This window comes from Rattus norvegicus, chromosome 16, assembly GCF_021556685.1.
Source record: "Rattus norvegicus strain SHRSP/BbbUtx chromosome 16, alternate assembly SHRSP_T2T, whole genome shotgun sequence".
NCBI lineage: Eukaryota > Metazoa > Chordata > Mammalia > Rodentia > Muridae > Rattus > Rattus norvegicus.
Window position 1 is genome coordinate 1,980,041 of NC_141549.1, and position 21,771 is coordinate 2,001,811.

The window sequence follows — 21,771 nt, forward strand, 5'->3', positions numbered from 1 at the left end:
TGTTATGCGTGTTTCCTTTGTTGTCTTTGGTTCTCCTATCCTCGCCTGCTGTGATCAGCGAGCTACTAAGAATGTTTCACTGAAATCCGTCTCAGCGCATGTCCCTACCCAGCCTGGAAAATCTTTATTGTTTAAACAGGGTCCATCTTCGTTCCTTCATTGTGACAAACATATTGCTCGCTTGCAAGGTTCGATTACATTTGTGGGAGTGGGAAAACACCAAGACTCCCCGGAAGGAAGAAGTCACCCAAAGGTCAGCAGCAACGTCACTACTTAGCCTACAATGCACATCTCGCCCGCCTGGAACCTCGTACTACTACTATTCATCCGGGCGGAAGCCACTCACCTCGAACCCCATTGGACGAGATGCAGCAAGGAATCATGGGAGCCCGCCTGTCCTTCCGTACGCTTGTGCCAACCGTCCGGGCTGTGCTCCACGTCCGGTGGGTCGCAAGTCTGCGTAGCAGGTTTAGGCCCTTTCGCGCAGGCGCTGTGGCACGGGTGGCGTCTGCAACGCAGGGGGGTGGGGCAGCGGTGACGCGATTCTGTCCGCGTTGGAGCGGGCGGGCCACCGCCTGAGTCTCCGCGGCCGCCGTGTGACGTGGCACAGCCGAACACTTAACGCCGCGCCGGAGCCACCGCACCAGTCGCCGAGCAGGTCCCGGTCCCGCTACGTCGTGTCCCGCGGCTCTGCCGACACTCCGGCCTGAGAGACGGGTCTTCAGCCTTTTCTCTTCCGCCCACTCAGTTGTGAGCCGGAACCGTGAAGGCCCGAGGGCGGACCAGACCCTCTCTTTTTGACCATCAAGTGCCACCACCGCTATGGGCCTCACCATCTCCTCTCTCTTCTCGCGCCTCTTCGGCAAGAAGCAGATGCGCATTTTGATGGGTGAGTGGGGCCGGGACCGGGAAGGCCATGTGTCTACGCCGGTGGCCCCGGGCCCAGCCTTCTCTGACTGCGGTGGGGGAGGGCGGTCAAGATGCATCCTTCAGGGGGAACAATGGGGGCGTGGGGCGAGGGACGAGGGACGAGGGACGAGGGATTTGTTCCCCACAGAGGCTGAGCCAGAGAGTTGGGCTAGATTTCCTGGCTCTTGGCTTTGCGTGCCTTTCTTTCTCTTCCTGATCTGATTGAGAACCTAAGGAGATGGAGCGGAGGTGTAGGTCCGGTTCACACTGGCGGAGCCCATTCTAAAGGTGCAGTTCTAAGGGTGCAATCTTCCACCTCGCTTTCCTGCCTACGGGCAGCGGTCGAGAGTAAAGCTGGCCTATTCCAGCCTTCCTCCTCCCCCTTTCTTGGTCGTGTACGCCCTGTGCACACACCATTGGTATGTGACCCGGGCTAGAAGCCGCCTGGGGCAGGAAGTGACCAGTCCCACTGTGGCGAAGGAGCACCCAAGGTTCGAAAAAAAAAAAAAAATCCGAGTCTTCTGAGCTCATTTTGCTAAACTTTACCTTGCTCTCTGGATTCGACATTTTTTCCTCATGATTATGAAGCCTGTTCTGTGAAAATGGAAGTTATCCCATGGGTGTCTTTCAGTTCTAAACCTGTTTGGTTTGCTATCCTTGCTCTTTCAAACTAAATATATCCATGTGGTCTGGATAGTAGTAACATCAAAAAGTCAGCTTTTAGAGACGAGATATATATTTTTTTAAACCGGATAGTTCTAAAGCATCTTAATTGAACCAGTAAAAAAAAAAAAAAAAAAAAAAAACTGCTTTGTGACAGGTTTTATTGCCCAGCGGAGGCCATTCGCTTGGGCATTGTAAAGAGGTCTCTACCTCACAGCTGAGTTGCAAGGACTTGAATGGTGCCTTTTAAAAAGCCCAGAACACTGAGTGTTGACACTTGTTGAGAGTGAGGAGAAAAGGATTCTTTTTAGCACTCACTCTCATGTAGCGCTTCAGTTTCTGTAATATTGCAGAGTATGGCTGTACGAGTTGGTTATTGTTCTTTCCTTCAGCCTCTTTACAGTTCATAAAAACAATTGTTCACGATCCATTCACAAAGATAAGTGAAAATGTTCTTTCATAGTTTTGCAGATACCCTTTATGAAAGGACAATTATCTGAAGAGGGCAGGCATGTTATTTAAGCTTTAAGTGGTTAGAAATTGGCAGTGTGAAAAAGGCTGAAGTCAAGGGGAGGACTTTGCACTGTGATAAATGGGTTTCTAAGAGATTAGCCAGTACAGGATTGTGTTAATGAAAAATAAAGAATTTATTGTACACGAATTCTGTTTTTCATTGCCAGAGTCTTGTGATGACTAAAGGGCTGGAGGGAGAAGAGTGGAATGATGCTTTAAGCACTTTACTATGTTTGAGAAACTTTCCTGTCCATCCCAATTGATAGAGAATGGAAGTAGACGAGCGTTTAGCTAGTTGTGATTATGGAACGGATAGAAGTCGGGGTTTAAGCTTACTCTTTTAAGTACTGAGTCACTCAGGTTTGTTTTTCTTTTAGGTGGTGGTTGTTTTATGACAACAGGGTCTCTACATAGCCCTGGCTGTCCTGGTACTCACTATGTAGTACGCAGACTAGGATGGCCTCAAACTCACAGATACCCACCTCTCTACCTGCCAAGTGCTGGGATTAAAGGTGTACACCATCATGCTTATGCCCAGTTAACTGGTCTCTTTTGAGCAATAAAACCTGTTACTGAGAAGCAGCTTTTAAACAGTGGTTTTGTTGTTGTTGTTGTTTTTTATAGCTCAATTAAGGTGCTTTAGAACTATCTGGTTTTAAAAAATCATTTCTAAAAGTTGCCTTTCTAATCTTATTATTCTCCAGCCCAGATGGATAAAATTATTTTGAAAGAGCAAAGACAATGAACAGCAGGTTTAGTGTTGTAGGTTTAGAGCTGAAGGACAGCTATGGGATAAATATCCTTGGTTTACTGTCCTTATTTTACACTGTAATGTAGAAATATGCAGTTTTTCTTGTTTAAAAGCAGTCTAGTCCTAAAGTCAACTTTTATGGAAACTCATCAGAGGAAATAAAAATGTCAGGGCTCCGTGAGTCGACTTGGAAGTCTGGTAATTTCCTGTGTGTTTGAGTTTCATTTTTTGTCTTTGTGGCTTAATAAGTGATTGACCTTGTCATTAATAATCACTTTTATGATATTCTCCCCATGGGAGTATTAGGAATTTTAGTGAATGAATGGTTGTATGTACACGTGTGCACATGTGCTCTTGTGTTGTTGGGGTGGATGTCAGTGTGTGTGTGTGTGTGTGTGTGTGTGTGTGTGTGTGTGATGTGGTTTTGTTCCTATACTCTAGCCTAGCCCTAAATGTTTGTTTGGTTTTGTTTTCCTCCCTTTCATTACTGGGCTCTTATTTTCTTTATTGGCCTTATATCGGCCTCCTTAACTCACAGGCTTCTCATACTCTTTATTTTATTTTTTGGTTCTGGGGATCAAAATCAGGGTCTACAAAACTGTTGAGCTACACCTGTAGTCCTAGATTACTGTTTAGAAGTGTATGAAGAAACCGTAATTAGGGCTAGAGAGATGGTTCAGAGGTGAAGAGCCCTGGTGGCTCTTTCAGAGGTGCTGAGTTCAATTCCCAGCAACCATTTGGTGGCTCACAACCATCTGTAATGAGATCTGTAGCCCTTGTCTGGCATATAGGCATGTATACAAGCAGAACACTGTACATAATAAATAAATGTTTAAAAAAGAAAGAGAGAAAGACAGTTACCCAGTGTGTTGGTTTGCCCAACTACTGTGGAAATGGAAGCTTAGTTTATATACTAGCTGATCTCCCCACATTAATTTGAGATGTTGGATAGATGCCTAATAGTTAACCGTAATTAAGAATGAGCCTAGCCAGGGAACTCCATGATGGCGTGTGTCAGTAATCCAGCACCAAGGAGGCTGAAACAGGAGGATACTGTGTTTTAAACACCAACAAGTAAGTAGCCAGCACAGTATATTGAATTTATCAACTTGTAGACAGTTGATCAACAGAAATGACGTACTAGGCATTTATTAGGAAAGCAATAGATCTGAACTGTAACGTAGGTCTATAAAAAGGTGTACTTTTGGCAAATAAATACTTAACTTTTTTCTGTAATTACTAATGTATTTGTAGAGGAGTTATTCATTTTAATCTAATTTCTTTAAACTTGGTGAGAATTCTTCTTAGGATTAAATGCCTCTAATTACTGAGCCACTGTGAAAGTTATTTGAGACAGGCTCTCATGTCGCCCAGACTGGCCTACTCACTATGTAGCTAGGGATGGGCTTCAACTTCTGTTCTGCCTCCTGAGTACTGGAAGGAGCCTCTGTTTGCTCATTTAAAAAATAAACTAGGTAATAAAAATGTACCATTAAGTGAGGCTTTAAGCTAGAGTGATGGATGTTCCATTTTATAAATCCTTTTATTAGGTAATTCTAGGTTCTGATTATTTTTTTAAATCCTTTTTGTGAAATTTAGACATGAAAAAAGTGTTCATAACTTGTAATTCACCGTTATATACTTTATGTGGGAATTGGACTCCAGTCCTCTAGAAGAAGAGCAAATGCTTACCAGTGACCCATCTCTTCAGTACCTACTTAGCACATTTACTCGCCACAGTTCAAAAGGTTTTGTGTTCCCTTTTTACTTAATAAATTACAAGCATTTTCTTATGCCATTATTTGCAAACGTAGTTGCTAGCCTTTGATAATTTGTTTCTAACTACTTCATTCATAAAAAAAGAAAATACCCCTCAATTGTGTTAGGTAGAAGCAAAATCTAAACATTAATTTTAGCAAAACCTAAATTTATTTTTCTGTATCTGTTTGGTCTACTTTCTGTTTAGATGGTCAATTCCCTGAGGAATTAAATAAAATATTAAGATAAAATAGTCTTAACATGGTAAAGATAAGATCACAGTATATAAATAGTATTTGAGAGCTGCAGAATTAGCTTTCTTATGTTGGTGGGTGTTTTGTGAGACAAAGTCTCATATAGCCTAGGCTGGGTTTGTATTCCTGATTCTTCTGTCCCATCTCCCATATTCTGAGAGTATAACAATGGGCAACTCTTTTGCTTGTTTTTCTGATTTTTGTAAATAGAGGTTTCTGATTATAAATTGTAAGTCACCCTGGGCCTTCAAGATGTCCCAGCAGATTCAGGTATCTGCTGCCAAGCCTGACTGCTGGAATCCCTCCCTAGAATGGAAGGATAACTGACTCCAGCACCACGCTGCCTTCCGACTGGACATGCACGCATACATACACACAGAAACATTTCATGATGGAAATGAAAACACTTCATCAGTCCCTCCAGTCTCCCTCTTTGACCATCCACGGCAACCACTAATATATTCTGTGTGGCTTTTCTGTTCTGGATATTGCAGCTAAAGGAATGAGTAATACATGGCAGGCTGTTTTACTTCTGGTGTTTTTACTTGGCATGGTTTTTTTTTCAAAGCTTGTTTAACATGTATTAGAATTCTGTGATGTTTTGTGGCCAAATGATAATTCCATTGTATTGAAAACCACAGTTTGTTTAAACACAACGAAGTATGGAAATACATACAACAAACTATGAATACATAGTTATTTTTTAGTTCTCATGAATAATGTTGTGCACATTTGGGAACAGCTTTGTGTGCAGACTCAAACTTACAGAGGTTCACCTGCCTCTGCCTACCAAGTGTTGGGATTAAAGGTCTGACATCCCATCGAGTCCCAAAGTGAATTTTGGTGTAAGAATTGAAAGATTTCATTGGGTGTTTTGCTCCCTTTCCCCCTTTTTGCTGAAGTTACCATTAAGCTATCACACTCAGATGTGCTCATCTTATTGATACTATTCCACACTTGAAAAACAAACATTTGTATAACAGTTAACTGACCTTTCTAGGGCCTGTAAGTAAGGATAAACTAGGCACTGACTAATATATATGTCATAGTCCATTGGAAGGAAGAAAATGTACCCAATATGTTCAGATGGGTGTCAGGGTTCGGTTAGAGAGCATAAGAATAAGAAAATGAGGTGGGCGCTGCTTATCCTTCTCCCACCCCTCGACACCCCTTCTCCCCTCCCATACTCTGCCAAGTTAGATTCAAATAATGGGGGGGGGGTGCAAACTAAGTCATGTTGTCAAGCCCTAAGGGCCTTCCTTTTGTGTTTCTGTCAAGAGGAGTGATAACTTTATTTTCTTCCTTTTAAACATCTTCTCCAGAGAGCTCCTACTGTTTGCAGGATACAGAGTAGAAAAGGTTGTTTTATAGGTGGAGGTCCAATTCCTGTAGCTTTTCATTTCTCTTGGACCAAATGAAAAAAGTCACACCTAAATGCCCAGGAATATAAACTGTGAGCGAGGCTAAAGCCTGCTAGCGTTGTTTGCATGTGTTAAGTTGTGGTTTGATTTAAACAGTAAGTAGGTGGTTTTGCCAAAACTAGTACTCAGTTGATTTAGTTATAATTTTTTTTAAATTCTTGGATAAAATAATTGCATGCAGCCAAATGAGATGTTCCTTAAAAGAAAAAAAAAAAAAAGTAGGGCCAGGTGTGGGGGCCCAGGCCTTTAATCCCAGTGCTCAGGAGGCAAAAGGCAGGTCTCTGAGTTTGAGGACAGCCAGTGCTACACAGAGAAACCCTGTCTCATAAAACAAACAAACAAAAAATAGTAATAATAAATTCAATTCAGTTGTTAGTTATTGATCTTTTATTTATGAGAGCTTTAGTATATAAAAGATGTAGGTCTTGAGAATTATACTTCAAATATTTAATTTATTTGTTCTTCACTACTACTACAATAGAGGTTTAATAGAATACCTTCTGCTGTACCCCATAAATAAGCTCACCCCCACCCCAGCTGTATCTCATGGATTAAGCACAGCGACATACTTTAGCACTTCAGAGGTAATGGCAGAAGGATCAGGATGTTCTAGCCAGCTTTGGTACAATATGAGTTTGAGGTCAGATTGGGCTACACGAGATCCTGGTTCAGAAAACAAGACCACAAAATTAAGAATGAGAGAAGAGTATGATGGGCCGTTTTCATAGCACAGATCAAGACTTTGGATCTTACCTGTGCATGTTTGATGCTAACACAGATTTAGGTAGCGGCAAAATCAGTCTTATCAGGAAACGCACATAGTTATGTATGTTACCCCTTAGCATTAACAACTTTTTAAAAGGAAGATTTCATACTTAATTTTTAACTATGTGTGTCTGTGTGTCGGTATGTTGGTTGTACACATGAGTATAGTACCTGTGCAGGCCAGAAGAAAGCATTAGATTCCTTAGAGCTGGACTTACAGGCACTTGTGAGCCCTCCGATAGTGGGTGCAGAAACTAAACTAGTACTTGCTCTTAACTAAGTCAGCTCTCCATCATGAAGAGCATTTATTCAATGCTCTTAAGAGGATTAATTTTTGGTCTGCAGATGTCCATTCCTAGCAGGCACAGTTTGTCTACAATCCTAGCACTAGGATTCAGAAATGTAGAGTCAGGAATATCAAGAGTTAAAGGGCACCCTTGGCCACATAATGAGTTTGGGGCCTCTCTGGGATACATGAAAGACCCTTTCTCCAACAAAGGCACTCAGTCAGTTGGTGGCACAGTGCCCAGAGATTAGATAGAACGCAAGTCTGCCAGATACTCTTTTTCTCTGTCTGTAGGAGTAGTTCTTAACCTTTGTAATGCTGAGAACCCTTAATACAGTTCCTCGCGTCCCCATCATAAAATTATTTTCATTGCCACTTCATTGCTGTAATTTTGCTACTGTTATGAATCATAATGTAAACATCTGTTATGTAGGTGGTCTTAGGCAACCCCTGTGAAAAGGTTTTTGACAGCCCCCACCCCCCAAAGGTATTACAGCACAGATAGAGAACCATTGGTCTATAAGTCTAAAGAGAAAAATGGAAAGGGTTATGGGAAGTATTGATTTGGAGGGTGGGGCAGAGATGAGAAAAAATTACAGTTAACTCACTTATGTATCAAGCAGTTAACTTTTCCTTGGAAACTGAATTGTTGAATTGCTTCCTTGTATATGTATATGTTGGATCAGATTTTAAATCTACGCCGTTTTCTTCTAGTTGGATTGGATGCTGCGGGCAAGACGACGATTCTGTATAAACTGAAACTAGGGGAGATAGTCACCACCATTCCTACCATTGGTAAGACAACTTATAGATGACCTTATACCGTGAGAAATTAAATTTTGTTTTTGTTAATTTTAGAGATGATATTGGTAAGACTTAAAAAGCTAATCTAAGAGAATTCCACATTAAAGGGGTTTATTTTTGTGGTACCTTATTAAGCACAGTGGTCATTTTGTTTTTTTCTTACAGGTTTTAATGTGGAAACAGTAGAATATAAGAACATTTGTTTCACAGTTTGGGATGTTGGTGGTCAAGATAAAATTAGGCCTCTCTGGAGGCATTACTTCCAGAATACCCAGGTGAGAAATGCCGTACATTTTTAACGTCACAGATTTTATACTGTTTACTCAGTTTCCATTCCTCTCATCACCAGTCTCATTCTTTAATAGACTCCGACTCATGCCTTCAAAAGTTCCTTTATGCAGTGTGAAAGAACTAAATCTCCAGTGAGATTTTGAATGGGAGTGAATGAATTCTCAAGAATGAATTACTTCAGACCTGGCCTGACCTTTATTCCAGCCCTTGTAAGGCAGAGGCAGAAGCAGGTGGATCTCTGAGTTGGTGGACAGCCAGAACCACACAGAGAAATCCTGTCTTGAACACCTCCCCATTGTCCCCCCAAATACCAAACAAAACAAAACCCAAAAAGAATGAATTATTTTATCAGTAGTTCTTTTTATTCTAACCTTAAATTTGAAATTAAGGTATGCATCACAGCGGCTCTAATAAGACAGTGGTAGAACAGTATTCTTAGCATCTGCCTATTAAATGCTAATAGCAGCTCACCTTCCCAGTCAACGTGTGACAACCTCAAATGCTTGCACACTTGCCATAAAAACTCCCCGGGACAAAATTATTTTCTGGTGAGAACAACTATTCTAGTTCTCCTGTTCTTGTGGTTTTGTTCTTGTTTTCTTCTTTCTCCCCTGAGTATTGCAGACATCCACCATTGTGCTGGGGTTTCTAAATGTGAGGAAACTGAAACTTAGAAGTGCTTCAAGATAGAGGAGTTCTAGCTGGGCCGCCATGGCAGGTATCTGTAACTGTAGCACTTGGAAAGAAGGGGCTGAATGTAAACTTGAGTCCAGCCTGTTCTGCATAGCAAGTTCCAGGTCAGCTAAGGCCGCATAGGGAGAGTCTATCTTTAGAAAGAAGATTGAGGCGTTCTCCTCTACCACATGAGGGTTACACGTCAGGTTTTGTTTACTACCAGAGTTGAAGATTTTTGAAGTAAGGTAAGCATCTGGGGTATTAAGATTTGCAGTGCTTGTTGTCCACCAGGGTGCAGTGTTGCCTGGTAGTAGTGACCACACTTGTTGAGTGGCTGCAGCAATCCTTCTTGGCTTAAGTAGTTTATCTTATTAATAGTAAGTGTATGAGAATCGAAATAAACATGTGGCATGATTTATTCCTGAAAAGCAAGAATATGTTCATTCACATGATTTTGGATAGAAAACAGAAAAAAATAGAAACAGAAAAAAGTAAAGGCTTTAAAAAACTTGATTGGAAATAGAAACTAACATAATAAATTCATGTATAACTAGTGCGGTCAGTTACTAGATATGGTCAGTACGTTTAACAAATACTCATTCGCAACATGTTAGCCCCTTCAACTGTTTTAAGGTAAGGTGTAGATATTTATTTTAAGGAGTATATTTTTGAAACAAAATTAGACAATGCTTTTTGCATTTCTAACCAGTTCTTCTAACTCTTAACATTTAAACAGTTAATTGTTTATTGTGTAAATTCCTCTCCCCTCATTAAATAAATCTAGTTCTTTTGCTTTTCTAAATAATTTTTTGCATTTTAAAAAAAGGTTCATTTTTATTTTGTGTGTGTGCACTTTTTGTTTGTTTGTTTGTTTGTTTTGGCCTACATACATGTATGTGTACTACATGTGTGTCTGGTGCCTGCAGAGCTAGAAGATAGTATTAGATATCCTGGAACTGGAGTTATGGATGGTTGTGAACTGCCATGTGGGTACCAGGGGCTGAACCTGGCTCCTTTACTAGTGCTCGTAACCACTGAACCAGCTCTGCTGCCCCTAATTTGTTTGGCTTTTGAAGTAGTCTTTTCTTAGAACAGATGGATTTATCTTTAGAAGCCTAGATTTTCCATACTGTTGTTCCTAGGCTGTTACAAGAAAGAACTAACTTGGAATTTATTCTTAAACTCTTCTCGTACTAGTATTACTTGGACTTGATGACAATATTTACATTGAGTGAGATTGGGGCTGGAAAGACGGCTCAGCAGTTCAGAGTGCTAGCTGCTCTCACAAGAGGCTGGGTCTGATTTCCAGCATCCACATGGTCTTGCACACCTCTCTGTAACTTGAGTTTCAGGGGGAGCTGATGCCCTCTTCTGACACCTCTGCCTCGCACACACATACCCATTAAAGAAGTAAAATTAATTAAAAACATTCTGTAGGGGTTAGAGTTAAGGAAAGAATATTTAACAGAACATTTAAGTGTAAGGTATAGACTTTTAACAAAGATGTAGTTTATTGTTTTATCAACTGAGAATTTCATATACTGTGCACTTTTAAAATTTCCAGAAGTCTTAAATCAGTTGTTTCCTAATGCTGCTTTTTTTGTTGTATAAAATTGTAACATTTATGGATAGCTTCAAAATTCTTACTGCTACCTTTTCATTTCAAATTTTTTCTTTGATATGTAAACCTTGAATTTTACATGAGATATTTGCTTGGGGCTTGTTTCTCCCAATTAGAGAGTTACCAGGCTACATTTTCTTTCCTCTGATGAAGTATATAAAAACTATTGACTGAACAGATGATTTATGAATACACATTAACGACAGGAAAAAAAAAGGGTAATGAATTTGAAAGAGTGTGGAGGGTTTGGAGTACATGGGAAATGTTAGAGGGAGAAGAGGGAAGAGGAGAAATAATTATATTTTACTCTTAAAAAATACCATAACTTAAAAAGGAAAAATTATATTTAAACAATTATGTTGCTAATGAAAATACTTTTTCTTAAAGATGATTAAACTATTGGGAAGTTATTCTTATAATCACACACCTGAAAACAACATGTTAGTACCATTATCCAATTCTACAATCCAATTTATTTTAAAACAAGAAACTCAGTACGTTGTCTCTCCACTTTTCACACTTTGTCATGCCTTTTACTATATACGTAAACCTACATTGCTCATGACATTTGGGGATCCTCTGTTTGTTTTCCTTTTGTCTTCACCACTGCCTTGATTTGTTCATTTTCTTTACTTTTGAGACTGGGGCTCACATAGCCAGAGCACCCTGGAAGTCAGTGTAGCTGATAGTCCCTTGTGATCGCCTGCCTTTATTTCTTGGATGTTGTAATCACAGAGGAGTGCAGCACCATGCCCAGTTATGCTCAGTGGAAGAGCTCAAACCTAGAGCTGCTTACAGGCTAGGCAAACATTCTTCTCTCTGAGCTACACCCCAGGACCTGTAGCTGCTCTTCTGCTGCCTAAATATTGGTGGGGAAGAGAAAGGGGTTACAGTTGTTTCTCTTAGCATGGAGAAAGGTCATTGGTTAATAAGATTTTTGTGCTTTGGGTGTGTGCGTGCGTGTTTTGTGTTTGTTTTTGTTTTGTTGGGTTTTTTTCTTTTTGGATTTGAAGTAAGAATTATAGGTTAAAATCACATGGTGCTTGAATCAGTTCTTAATATATGAGCCTTGTGCTTATGTGTTGTTTGGTTTTTATTTCAACAGGAAAGTCTTAGTTAGGGTTACTATTACCATGGTGAAACACTGTGACCAAAACAATCTGGGGATGTTTGCCTTATGCTTCCACACCAAAGGAAGTCAGAACAGGAACCTCCAGCAGAGCAGGGACCTGGATGCAGGAGCTGATGGAAGGTTGCTATGGATGGTTTGCTCTCTTCATTGCTCAGCTTGCTTTCTTGTAGAACTCAGGACCACGAGCCCCTGGATGGCACCATCCACAATGGGCTTGGGGCTTCATATATCAATCACTAGTTAAGAACATACCCTACATTCCTGCCTATAGCCTGATCTTTGTTTTTGTTTGTTTGTTTTGTTTTTTTACATATTTATTTTATGTATGCTTACTCTATTTGTATGTACACTTGTGTATCAAAAGAGGGCATCAGATCCTAGTATAGACAGATGGTTGTGAGCCACCATGTGGTTGCTGGGAATTGAACTCAGGACCTCTGGAAAAGCAGACAGTGCTCTTAACCGCTGAGCCATATGTAGGGCTTTTTTCATCTGAGGCTCTCTCCTGTCATATTGCATCAACTGACATAAATTAACCTGAGCAGAAACTTTTTCTTTTTAATTTAAAGTCACTATATTCTTTCTGTGTGTGTGTGTGTGTGTGTGTGTGTGTGTGTGTGTGTGTCTGTGCGTCTGTGGCTGTGGGGAGTACCACTGAGACACAACTCGAATTGTTGGGAGGAATCTACTCTTTCCTCTCACCATGTGGGTTCTGGGGATCAAACTCAGGTCATCATGTGCCTTTACCTGCTGAACTGTCTTGTTAGCCCCGTGTTAGAGACTGTTAAAAACTCTGCTTAGGGTTACTATTGCTGTGATGAAACACTATGGTCAAAGCAACTCAGAACCACCAGCCCAGGGACAGCACTACCTACCATGGGCTGGGCCCTTCTATGTCAGTAACTAACGAAAGTGCCCTGCAACTGGAGATCTTGTAGTGAGGTGGCCTTTTCTCACTTAAGGTTTCTTCCTCTCTGATGAGTCTGATGTCTTGGCGAGCCAGGACACAAGAACATATTTTCTACCCCATGTCTAATTCTCCATACTTTTTTGCTGGGTATTTTATATTTATTGTGGCTGTTTTAATTTATTGGAAAACATTTTCCCCAGGGTCTCATTTTCGTGGTAGATAGCAATGATCGTGAAAGAATTCAGGAAGGAGCAGCCGTGCTGCAGAAAATGGTAAGTATAGACTTTAGGTTGACCATCTGGAAGGTGTGTAGTTTTTTGTTTTTTGTTTTTTTTTTTTGGTTCTTTTTTTCGGAGCTGGGGACCGAACGCAGGGCCTTGCGCTTCCTAGGTAAGCGCTCTACCACTGAGCTAAATCCCCAGCCCCGAAGGTGTGTAGTTTTGAGTATTGTCTGTGGCTACATATTTGAGGGGTAGAAGTGAACTTGGGAAACTATATTGTTTCCAAGTTTTTAGCAATGCACAGGAAAGCACTCTGTGCCCCTGGTTCCTGTATAACTGTCATTTATTTTAGATTTGATGTAAGTGTAGCAGTCATTTAAGACTAGAGTCTTTCACATGGCATGTTATATCCACATTGTATAATGTATTACAGTTACTTTTATCTGTTCTTGGCACACTTATTGTACTGGAAACTGTAGGAATCCAAAAAAGAAACCTACCTAACTAAGCTTGCCACTTCAGTACCATATGCTCATGGGATACATACTGGTGATGATACCTACTTTTGTCCTTGTCCGTTTGAACCTGAGTGGTAATCATGAAGGCTGAATGGTGGCAAACATCATAGAATGGAGGATGATTGGCTTTAAACAGCTGTGCTGCAGGAAAGGCAACACAGGCCTGTGATTCTCAGCAGTTGGCAAGCAGAAACGGCAAAATCTCAATTTGAGGCTAGTTAAGGGAGAAACAGTAACAAAGGCAAAAATGTTTCTTTTCTTAAAGGCAAATTATTTGCTCAAACTGAAGGATGTGAAATTTATAAGAGTGTTTAAAATTTACATAGAGAAATGCAATTGGTGTTCAATACCTTGTTTAATGTTAAATAAAATGTGCATTTAGGAAAGCTTGTGCATAGTTTGGTTTCCGATGGGCAACTACTAATGGTTTAGCCTTCATCTCCAGCTTCTGGAAGATGAGCTGCAGGATGCTGTGCTGCTGCTTTTTGCCAACAAACAGGATTTGCCAAATGCTATGGCCATCAGTGAGATGACAGACAAGTTAGGTCTTCAGTCTCTCCGGAACAGAACAGTAAGTATTGGTAGGGGTAAAGTCGGGGTAAGTAGGCTAATTCTCAGCTGTCTATCAGCATTGTTTTGTTATTGTTACTGTTTGGAGGTGGGGTCTCACTTGTAGTCTTGGCTGGCCTGGAACTTACTATGTAGACCAGGCTGGCCTCAAACTCAGAGAGATCTGCTCACTTCTGCATATGCCACCATGCTGGCTCAGTTTAAATGTGTAATAATTATTTCCTTTGGACATACAGGACATTTGTAAAATGTGATTTAACAGTCTTTTTTTTTTTTTAACTGTAAATACTGCATTGAATTTGGCTTTTAAAAATACGGATTTTTCTATTTTTTAATTGTATTTTTATTTAATTTTATCTTCTGTATTGACGTATTAAGGGTGTTGAGTTGAATATGTAGAGGTTACAGACATACTTAAATTTCTACAATTCAAATAGCTCTACAGCTATGTGTCTTTGTGTATATAGTGTTTTATTTTTACTATTCCCTATGGTGTTGGGATGTGAACCCTGAGTGTTTTTTTGCACAGGTTAGGGTAATTATCCTACTGCTGAATAGCATCTCCAGCTTAGCAAGAATTTTATACTTGGTTTGCTTCTTTTAGGTGGTGCTCACTAAATATAGTCTGTGCTGGCCTTAAACTAAGGAGCATTCCCCTGCCTCCTGCTCTTCTTTCCTCGGTGCAAAGATTGCAGGCATGCAAACATACCATGCCCTACATGTTGGGTTGTTTATAAAAGGCCTGGGATGTATCGACTGTAATTAGATCATATTGTTTAGTACTCTGTGCTTGTTGACTTTTAAACCTTATGGAGAAACCTCTACTGGTACATTTTTTGAAGGTATTTTAAATACAAAATTACAAGAAGTACTGTGCCTGTATCAAATAGCTTAACATTTTATACCAGTGATTGATAATATCCCTACACATAGAAATTATATGTTTTAGACCTTGTTTTTTAAAGAAAAGAAAACAAAACAAAAGATGCTGTCAAAAACTGAGTGTCCGTCCTTGATAAGCGTCTTGCATTAATTTGCCAACACAGCAGATACTATTTATTTACTGTGTTGCGGTGCATGGATTAAAAAAGCTATATAGTAAGAGAGAACGTTTTCGTGCTATGGAGATATGAATTTCTGTCTCCCCTTCCTGCTGGATTAGTAGGTATTTGGTCTTTAGATAATTGGCAGCATGGTAAACCTATAGTGACCTGCAACATTAAAGTAAGATTTTATTCTAAGGTGAAATAAGACAAGACTGTTAAAAATAAATAAATTTTCCACTAAATGTGAATTATTTTCTAGGTGTTTCAAGTTTTGTGAGTTTTTTTTTTTTGTTTGTTTTTGTTTTGTTTTTAGTTTTTTTTTTTTTTTTTCTTTTTTTTTTGAGACAAGGTCTCTTTTTTTTTTTTTTTCTTTTCCTTTTTTTCGGAGCTAGGGACCGAACCCAGGGCCTTGCGCTTGCTAGGCAAGCGCTCTACCACTAAGCTAAATCCCCAACCCCCTCCTTTTTTTTAATATTTGGATTTTGTTGTGTTCATACAAGCAAGTAAGAATTTTTATTGTTTAAAACGAGATCTTTTGGAATATGAAACCAAAGACACTAAAATTGTTTATTAAAAAATGAAATTACTTGAAAAGTTAAAAGCTCTTAGAATATCAGCAGACATCTTTCGGAAATGTCCCCCTTTTACACTGTGAATGTGGGTTACTGAAGAGGGCTTGGGCTTGCCTAGCATACGAGAGACTGAGTTTGGTCGCCAGCATTACAAAAGTCAAAATTCGCTGTGGTCTACTTAGTTTATAACGAAGATCTTACGGATTACGTAGGTAGTTTGAGATTTTCCCATTATTCCTCAGATTATGTGGGGGAAAGGTGAAGTGGTAAACACGTCAAAGAATCGACGTAGTTTTCCACGGGTAGAGTGAGAAACGAGGTGTGTGAGCATATCCGAAGGAAACTATTGAGTGGCCTTTAGAGTTAGCCAGAGCTTTAAGTCCATGTTTGTGGGATGTAAGCCCTTGCTCACGTTCAATGCTGTGATTTTATAGTGCTGTTTTGTATACTTGTAACGACTTACTCAGTAGTGCCCTTAGGCATTTATGAGGAGGGACTTAATATTTTTTGTCTAAACCTGGCACTGTGTATTGTCTTGTTAATCAAGTATTTTCTTGTTCTTTTTTTCACAGTGGTATGTCCAAGCCACTTGTGCTACACAAGGAACTGGTCTGTACGAGGGGCTGGATTGGCTGTCAAATGAACTTTCAAAACGCTAAATGAAACTGGATATCTAACCAAGGACATGTTTGATAGAATTGGTCTAGGCTTGTTACAACAAAATTAGTTTGCATCTTGGTTATTAAAGGATATCTGAGACGGTTTGGGCAGAAATTACAGCATTTAAAACTTGTTTTGTTGCCAATTATTGTTTACCAAGAACAATGTTGCTGTTTAGCAATATGCTTGGGTTTAAGAGAAATTCTCCTTGGGGGAAAAAAGTGTCCATTATTATACTTCCCCTGAACCTGAATGCCTGGATAGATAGCGATTGTGACACCCTTAAATAAATCTGTTTTGAGTGTTTTTTGAGCCCACACCAATAATGTTTTAAAGTTACCCCCTTGGAACTCACTGATACCTATCATTCCTCGGGCAGTCTGCTGAGTTAAAAATGTAGCATTCCATTTGTATTTATTTCCCCCTTGCCAAAAAGATTTTTCTAATAATGCTTGTACTGGCCAGGGATGAGCTCCACAACACTATTCAGTTTTCTTGTACTGAGGATTCCCCCACCTCCCTCACATTATTGACTCCTGGCTTCTATCAGCCAAACTTTGATGTAGTTTGGATTTGATAGCTAATTCTGGGCTGGTTTCAAAGAGTTCATATTGAGATAACTTTTAATACTCAGCAAATTGTCTTCCTTTATATTATCTTTTTTATGTTGCATGTTGCTTTTGGAATCAGCCTGACTCTTTGCCCAGCATATGATAGTTCTGCTGGTATTTTACTGTTTACTGATGAACATATCTTCATTAAGAATTTTTTGAAAACTCATCAAATTCAATGAATAAGTTTTCTTCATAACCCATTTGGAATTATTCCTAATAAAATGATTTTAAAAAACATGATTGTGTGTTCTTTTGAGCCTTTGCAATATTTGAAACTGATTTCCTTACATAACAAAGTGGATTTTCATATTTTACATAGTATGGACAAATCCCAGTGAATTTACTTATGGTTTAAGTTGTCAGTTAAAATGTCGTGTGAATTAAAAAAGTAGGGTGCAGTATGAAGGCTTTTATTTTTTTTTCTAGTAGAATACCATTTAAAGCTATGAGTTCAGAGGTCAGATCTTGAACTCCAGAAGCAGGGTATGAAGGGTTGGTGAAGAAGCTCTGTCAGCAGAGTGCTTGCCTTGTATACATTGAGTTCGATCCCAGTATTGTGCCACAGAGGTGGTAGGACTCTCAGAACTCACCATCGTCCACTTACTGAGTTCGAGGTCTGCATAAGACCTTTCTCAGATATGACAAGTGGGTGTGCATACATTCAGCTGCTAATGTTAGGTGGAATGCATAGCTATGTGATGCTACTCTAGAGGATAGTCCACAAGCACTGTGGAGTGGCATTTCAAAATGTCCGCACAAGAGGTATACCACTTGTTGGCAACAGCGAGACATGCTGTAACTGTACTAGTAGGAGTGGAATTTTGTCTACATTGTCTCATGTTTTATAAACTGATTTTTTTTATGATTTGTGAAAGCTCTTACAGATGTAGATGAACTCATGGATTGAAAATTGTATTTAATTTTTCGTTTGTGTTCTGAGGCAGGGTTTCTCTGTGTAACACCCCTGGCTGTTCTGGAACTTGCTTTGTAGACCAGGTTGGTCTTGAACTTAAGAGATCCACCTGCCTTTGCCTCCCAAGTGCTGGGATTAAAGGTATAAACCACTACATTCAGCTTTAAAATTTTATTTCTGAAGTCAATTACATGCTTGTAAAATGTGTGTTTTTATATTGTTCATAAAATAAAAAGTACTGAATTTAGCAAAGTAAGTGAAGTTAAGCAGTTTGAGTATCTGAAATAGGCTATTGGATAAAGTATATTTAATTAGTCTGCTTCATTTGATGTGCTTGAAATGTCCTCAGCTCTTCTTTCCAAGTAAGAGGTGGTCTTTCTTTTTAGAGAAAATTAAAATAGTGATGTGTGTGTTTTTTATGGGATATAAAGTAGGAAATATGAAACTAACATAAGTTAAGGGGTTGGAAGTGTAAGTTAGCACTACAGTAACTTCAAAAACTAAGCTAGAGGGACGGCTCAGTGGTTACAGACTGGCAGATTGCCAGCACGGAGGTGGGCCTCACAACTATCTGTAACTCCAGCTCCAGGGGTTCCAAAGCTCTTTTCTGGCCTCTGGGCACTGTGCATGTGGTGAACAGATACACATGAAAATGAAACAAAGTGAAAAAATTTTAAATATTTGCCAGGCAGTGGTGGCAAATCCCTTTAATCCCAGCATTTTTGTTACATTTAGGCAGGTATTAATGAATTCCAAGGTTATTTCTGTAGTCCATGTAGCATGTTTTAAGTGGTTAAATTAAACTAGCTTCAGTAAGCGTCAACACCAGGAATCAGTCAGTACGTAAAGCAGCAGTGTTGCTGATACCTTCTAGATCATTGTTTACAACAGAAGAAATGAGACTAGGTTCCCCTCCAGCTCATACCCTCTACTCTGCAAACGAGTGTCATGTGTTCAGTTCCTGGGGCACTTAACGACAAGCTCTTACAAACGGTTCTGGCTTAGTAAACAGTGGTTTGTTTTTGTTTTTTGTTTTTTTTTGTCCAGATGTAGTGCCATTCAAATAGACGTGTATGGTATTCTGTCCACACAGTAATTTTCCACAATTTCAGTCCTTGTGTTCCATGTTTTAAAAGTTAAATGGAAGTTTTAAAAAGAATTAGGTTTTAAATAACTTGTAATTTTCCTTCCTTGCATTAGTTAACTCTCATGAGCACATATGCACACATGAAACTGATCCAGGTCTGGTGCTGTTTAGGACTCCATTTGGAGTCTTCTAAGTAGGGGACACATGTTCCCTAGAGGAAAGAGAAATGTGAACCAGAAAGCAAAAGTGGTGCACTACATACTAGAATCCTATAATCCGAAAACTTCATGTTGAGGGTGTATAGAAATCGGAACTCTGTTTGGCAGGTGGGGATTGTGTACCTGCCTTCAGTAATACTCTAGCAATTTCTCAAAAGGTAAGTGTTTCCACATGACCCAAGAGTTCTGCCCATGGCAAAGGACTGCCCAAGAGAAATTAAGACACCCACACAGAACTTGTACACAAATGTTAGCAAAATTACTAGTGGAAGCAGTATGAATGTCCATTAATCCATAAGTATAAGCAGTATGAATGTCCATTAATCCATAAGTATAAACAGTATGAATGTCCATTAATCCATAAGTATAAGCAGTATGAATGTCCATTAATCCATAAGTATAAGCAGTATGAATGTCCATTAGTCTATAAGTGTAAGCAGTATGAATGTCCATTAGTCTATAAGTAGATGAAAGTATGATAACCTAACAATGGAACCCATTACAAAAAAAACCAGTACGGATGCTACAACATGGAAATACCTAAACAACCTAAGTGAGAGAAGCCAGTCACAAAATACATACTTTTAAAATACATATATATTTCAAAGTAGACATTTCCTGGAGACAAAGGTAAAGAGTTGCCAGGGCAACAGTGACAACCCACAAGTACAGGGTTTCTTTTAGGTGTCAGACTTTGTCAGTCTGACAGTCAAATACAGAGTTCTTAAGGTAAAGATAGTTTAGGGTAAGGGGAATGTAATTTGTTTCAGATCATGTTAACACTACCATTAACCCAGCCTTTCTTTAACTGCACGGGACAGTCTCAGCATTCAGGCTGGACTCCCACTTAATAAGCAGCTGTGGGTAAAACTGAACCGATTCGTGTGCTTCCATCTCCCGAGTGCCAGGATTACTGCTACGTACCATCTTCGACATCCATCAGAATAGAGTGTATTTCCTGTATAACTTTATCATCAGCAATAACGTTTATATATGATAAATTCTTTTTAAAGTGCCTATTCAATATAAGAAAGTCAACTAAACTGTCAAATTCCCTTTGGATTCAACACCAATGGTTACAGAAAGCACAGATAAACTATCAAAAATGCACCTATGAATATTTCAGTATCCTAAGGAAATGTGCAATGGCAACTCTCCAGGGTATCAGAGGAGTTGCTAGATGAAATAGGCTTAGATTCACCATTAAATGGATATATGATGAGATAGTTTTTTAGTGTCCCAAGAAAATTGTTTTTGTTTTTCAAAACCGGGTAACAGACCTGGTCGTCCTGAAATTCTGACCAGGCTGGCCTTGAACTCAAGACATCCACCTGTCTCTGCCTCCTGAGAGATCAAAGGCTTGTGTCATCCCACCCAGCTTCCACTGAGTTTAAAAATGAATAATAAAAGTATTACAAGGGGTTGGGGATTTAGCTCAGTGGTAGAGCACTTGCCTAGCAAGAGCAAGGCCCTGGGTTTGGTCCCCAGATCTGAAAAAAAAAAAAAGTATTACATATCCAAGTTGTGGTGGTGCACACTCGTATTGCCCGCAGTCAGGTACAAATCTCTAGTTTGAGGCTAGCCTGGTCTACAAAGTAAGTTCCAGGACAGCCAGAACTACATAGAAAAAACCACAAAACATCACAGAACTTGGGTTTTGACAAATCAACAAGAGGTTCCTATCAGAATAAATCAGACTGGAAGTTGAGTGATATTAAATCAGCTGAAATGACTACTTTAACTGTTTTTCTAGGGTTTTTTTGTTTTTTTGTTTTGGTGTTTTTTAAGTTCATGGGTATAAGTGCTATGCCTGGATCACAGAGACACCAGTTGAGGATCCTGGATTCATTCCCTGGACCTGGAGTTACAAAAGGTTGTGAGCCACCATGTGGGTCCTGGGAAATGAACTCCAGGTCCTTTGGAAGAACAAGTGGTCTCTTCAGGCTCAGGTTTAATGTTTTAAATGTCACTTATTAATAGTTATATAGTGCATCAACCAGCTCAACTGATAAGCTTGATGTTTGAAATTAGTTTCTATATAAATTAAATTTTAGCATTTGTATTAATACACTACAGGTGGTCAAGTCATATTTTTCCCACCCCTTATTTAACAGGGTAAATGCCAGCTTACATTTACTGGCCTGAAGTTTGTTAACTTGAATTTAGAGATTTTTAAATCTATAATAGCTTGGACTTTTCATGATTATACATTACTCTTTACTATCATACTCAATTATATGCATCTCATTTTCTCAGTATTTAGACATTCTTGGCACCTGCTAATCTGTACCCAAAATAGGATTCTAAGTGGACCAATTTAAAAGTAAGTTCTTAGGGTTGGGGATTTAGCTCAGTGGTTGAGCACTTGCCTAGTAAATGCAAGGACCTGGGTTTGGTTTTCAGCTCCAAAAAAAAAAAAAAAAAAAAAAAAAAAAATCTCAGAAATTGCAGTAGTGTGAAATATGGCCTTTTGTTGTGCAGGTCTTAGGCCTTTACCAGAATTCTTTGTTTATAGTCAAGGTTGTATTTTTACCTTTGATATTCACAGTTTTCTTTAAAGGAAGCAGTAAAACCTTTCCCACTTGGCACAAACTCATAA

At 39.4% G+C, this 21,771-nt stretch overlaps 1 protein-coding gene across 1 annotated transcript; it reads left to right on the forward strand.

Moving 5' to 3' along the window:
• Nucleotides 1-606: 606 nt before the first annotated feature.
• Nucleotides 607-17,183, forward strand: Arf4 (ARF GTPase 4). The gene is made up of 6 exons (NM_024151.2): nt 607-889; nt 8,035-8,115; nt 8,290-8,399; nt 12,954-13,025; nt 13,938-14,063; nt 16,253-17,183. The coding sequence occupies exons 1-6, from the start codon at nt 823-825 to the stop codon at nt 16,337-16,339; spliced, it is 543 nt and encodes a 180-aa protein (NP_077065.1). The 5' UTR covers nt 607-822; the 3' UTR covers nt 16,340-17,183.
• Nucleotides 17,184-21,771: the final 4,588 nt, after the last annotated feature.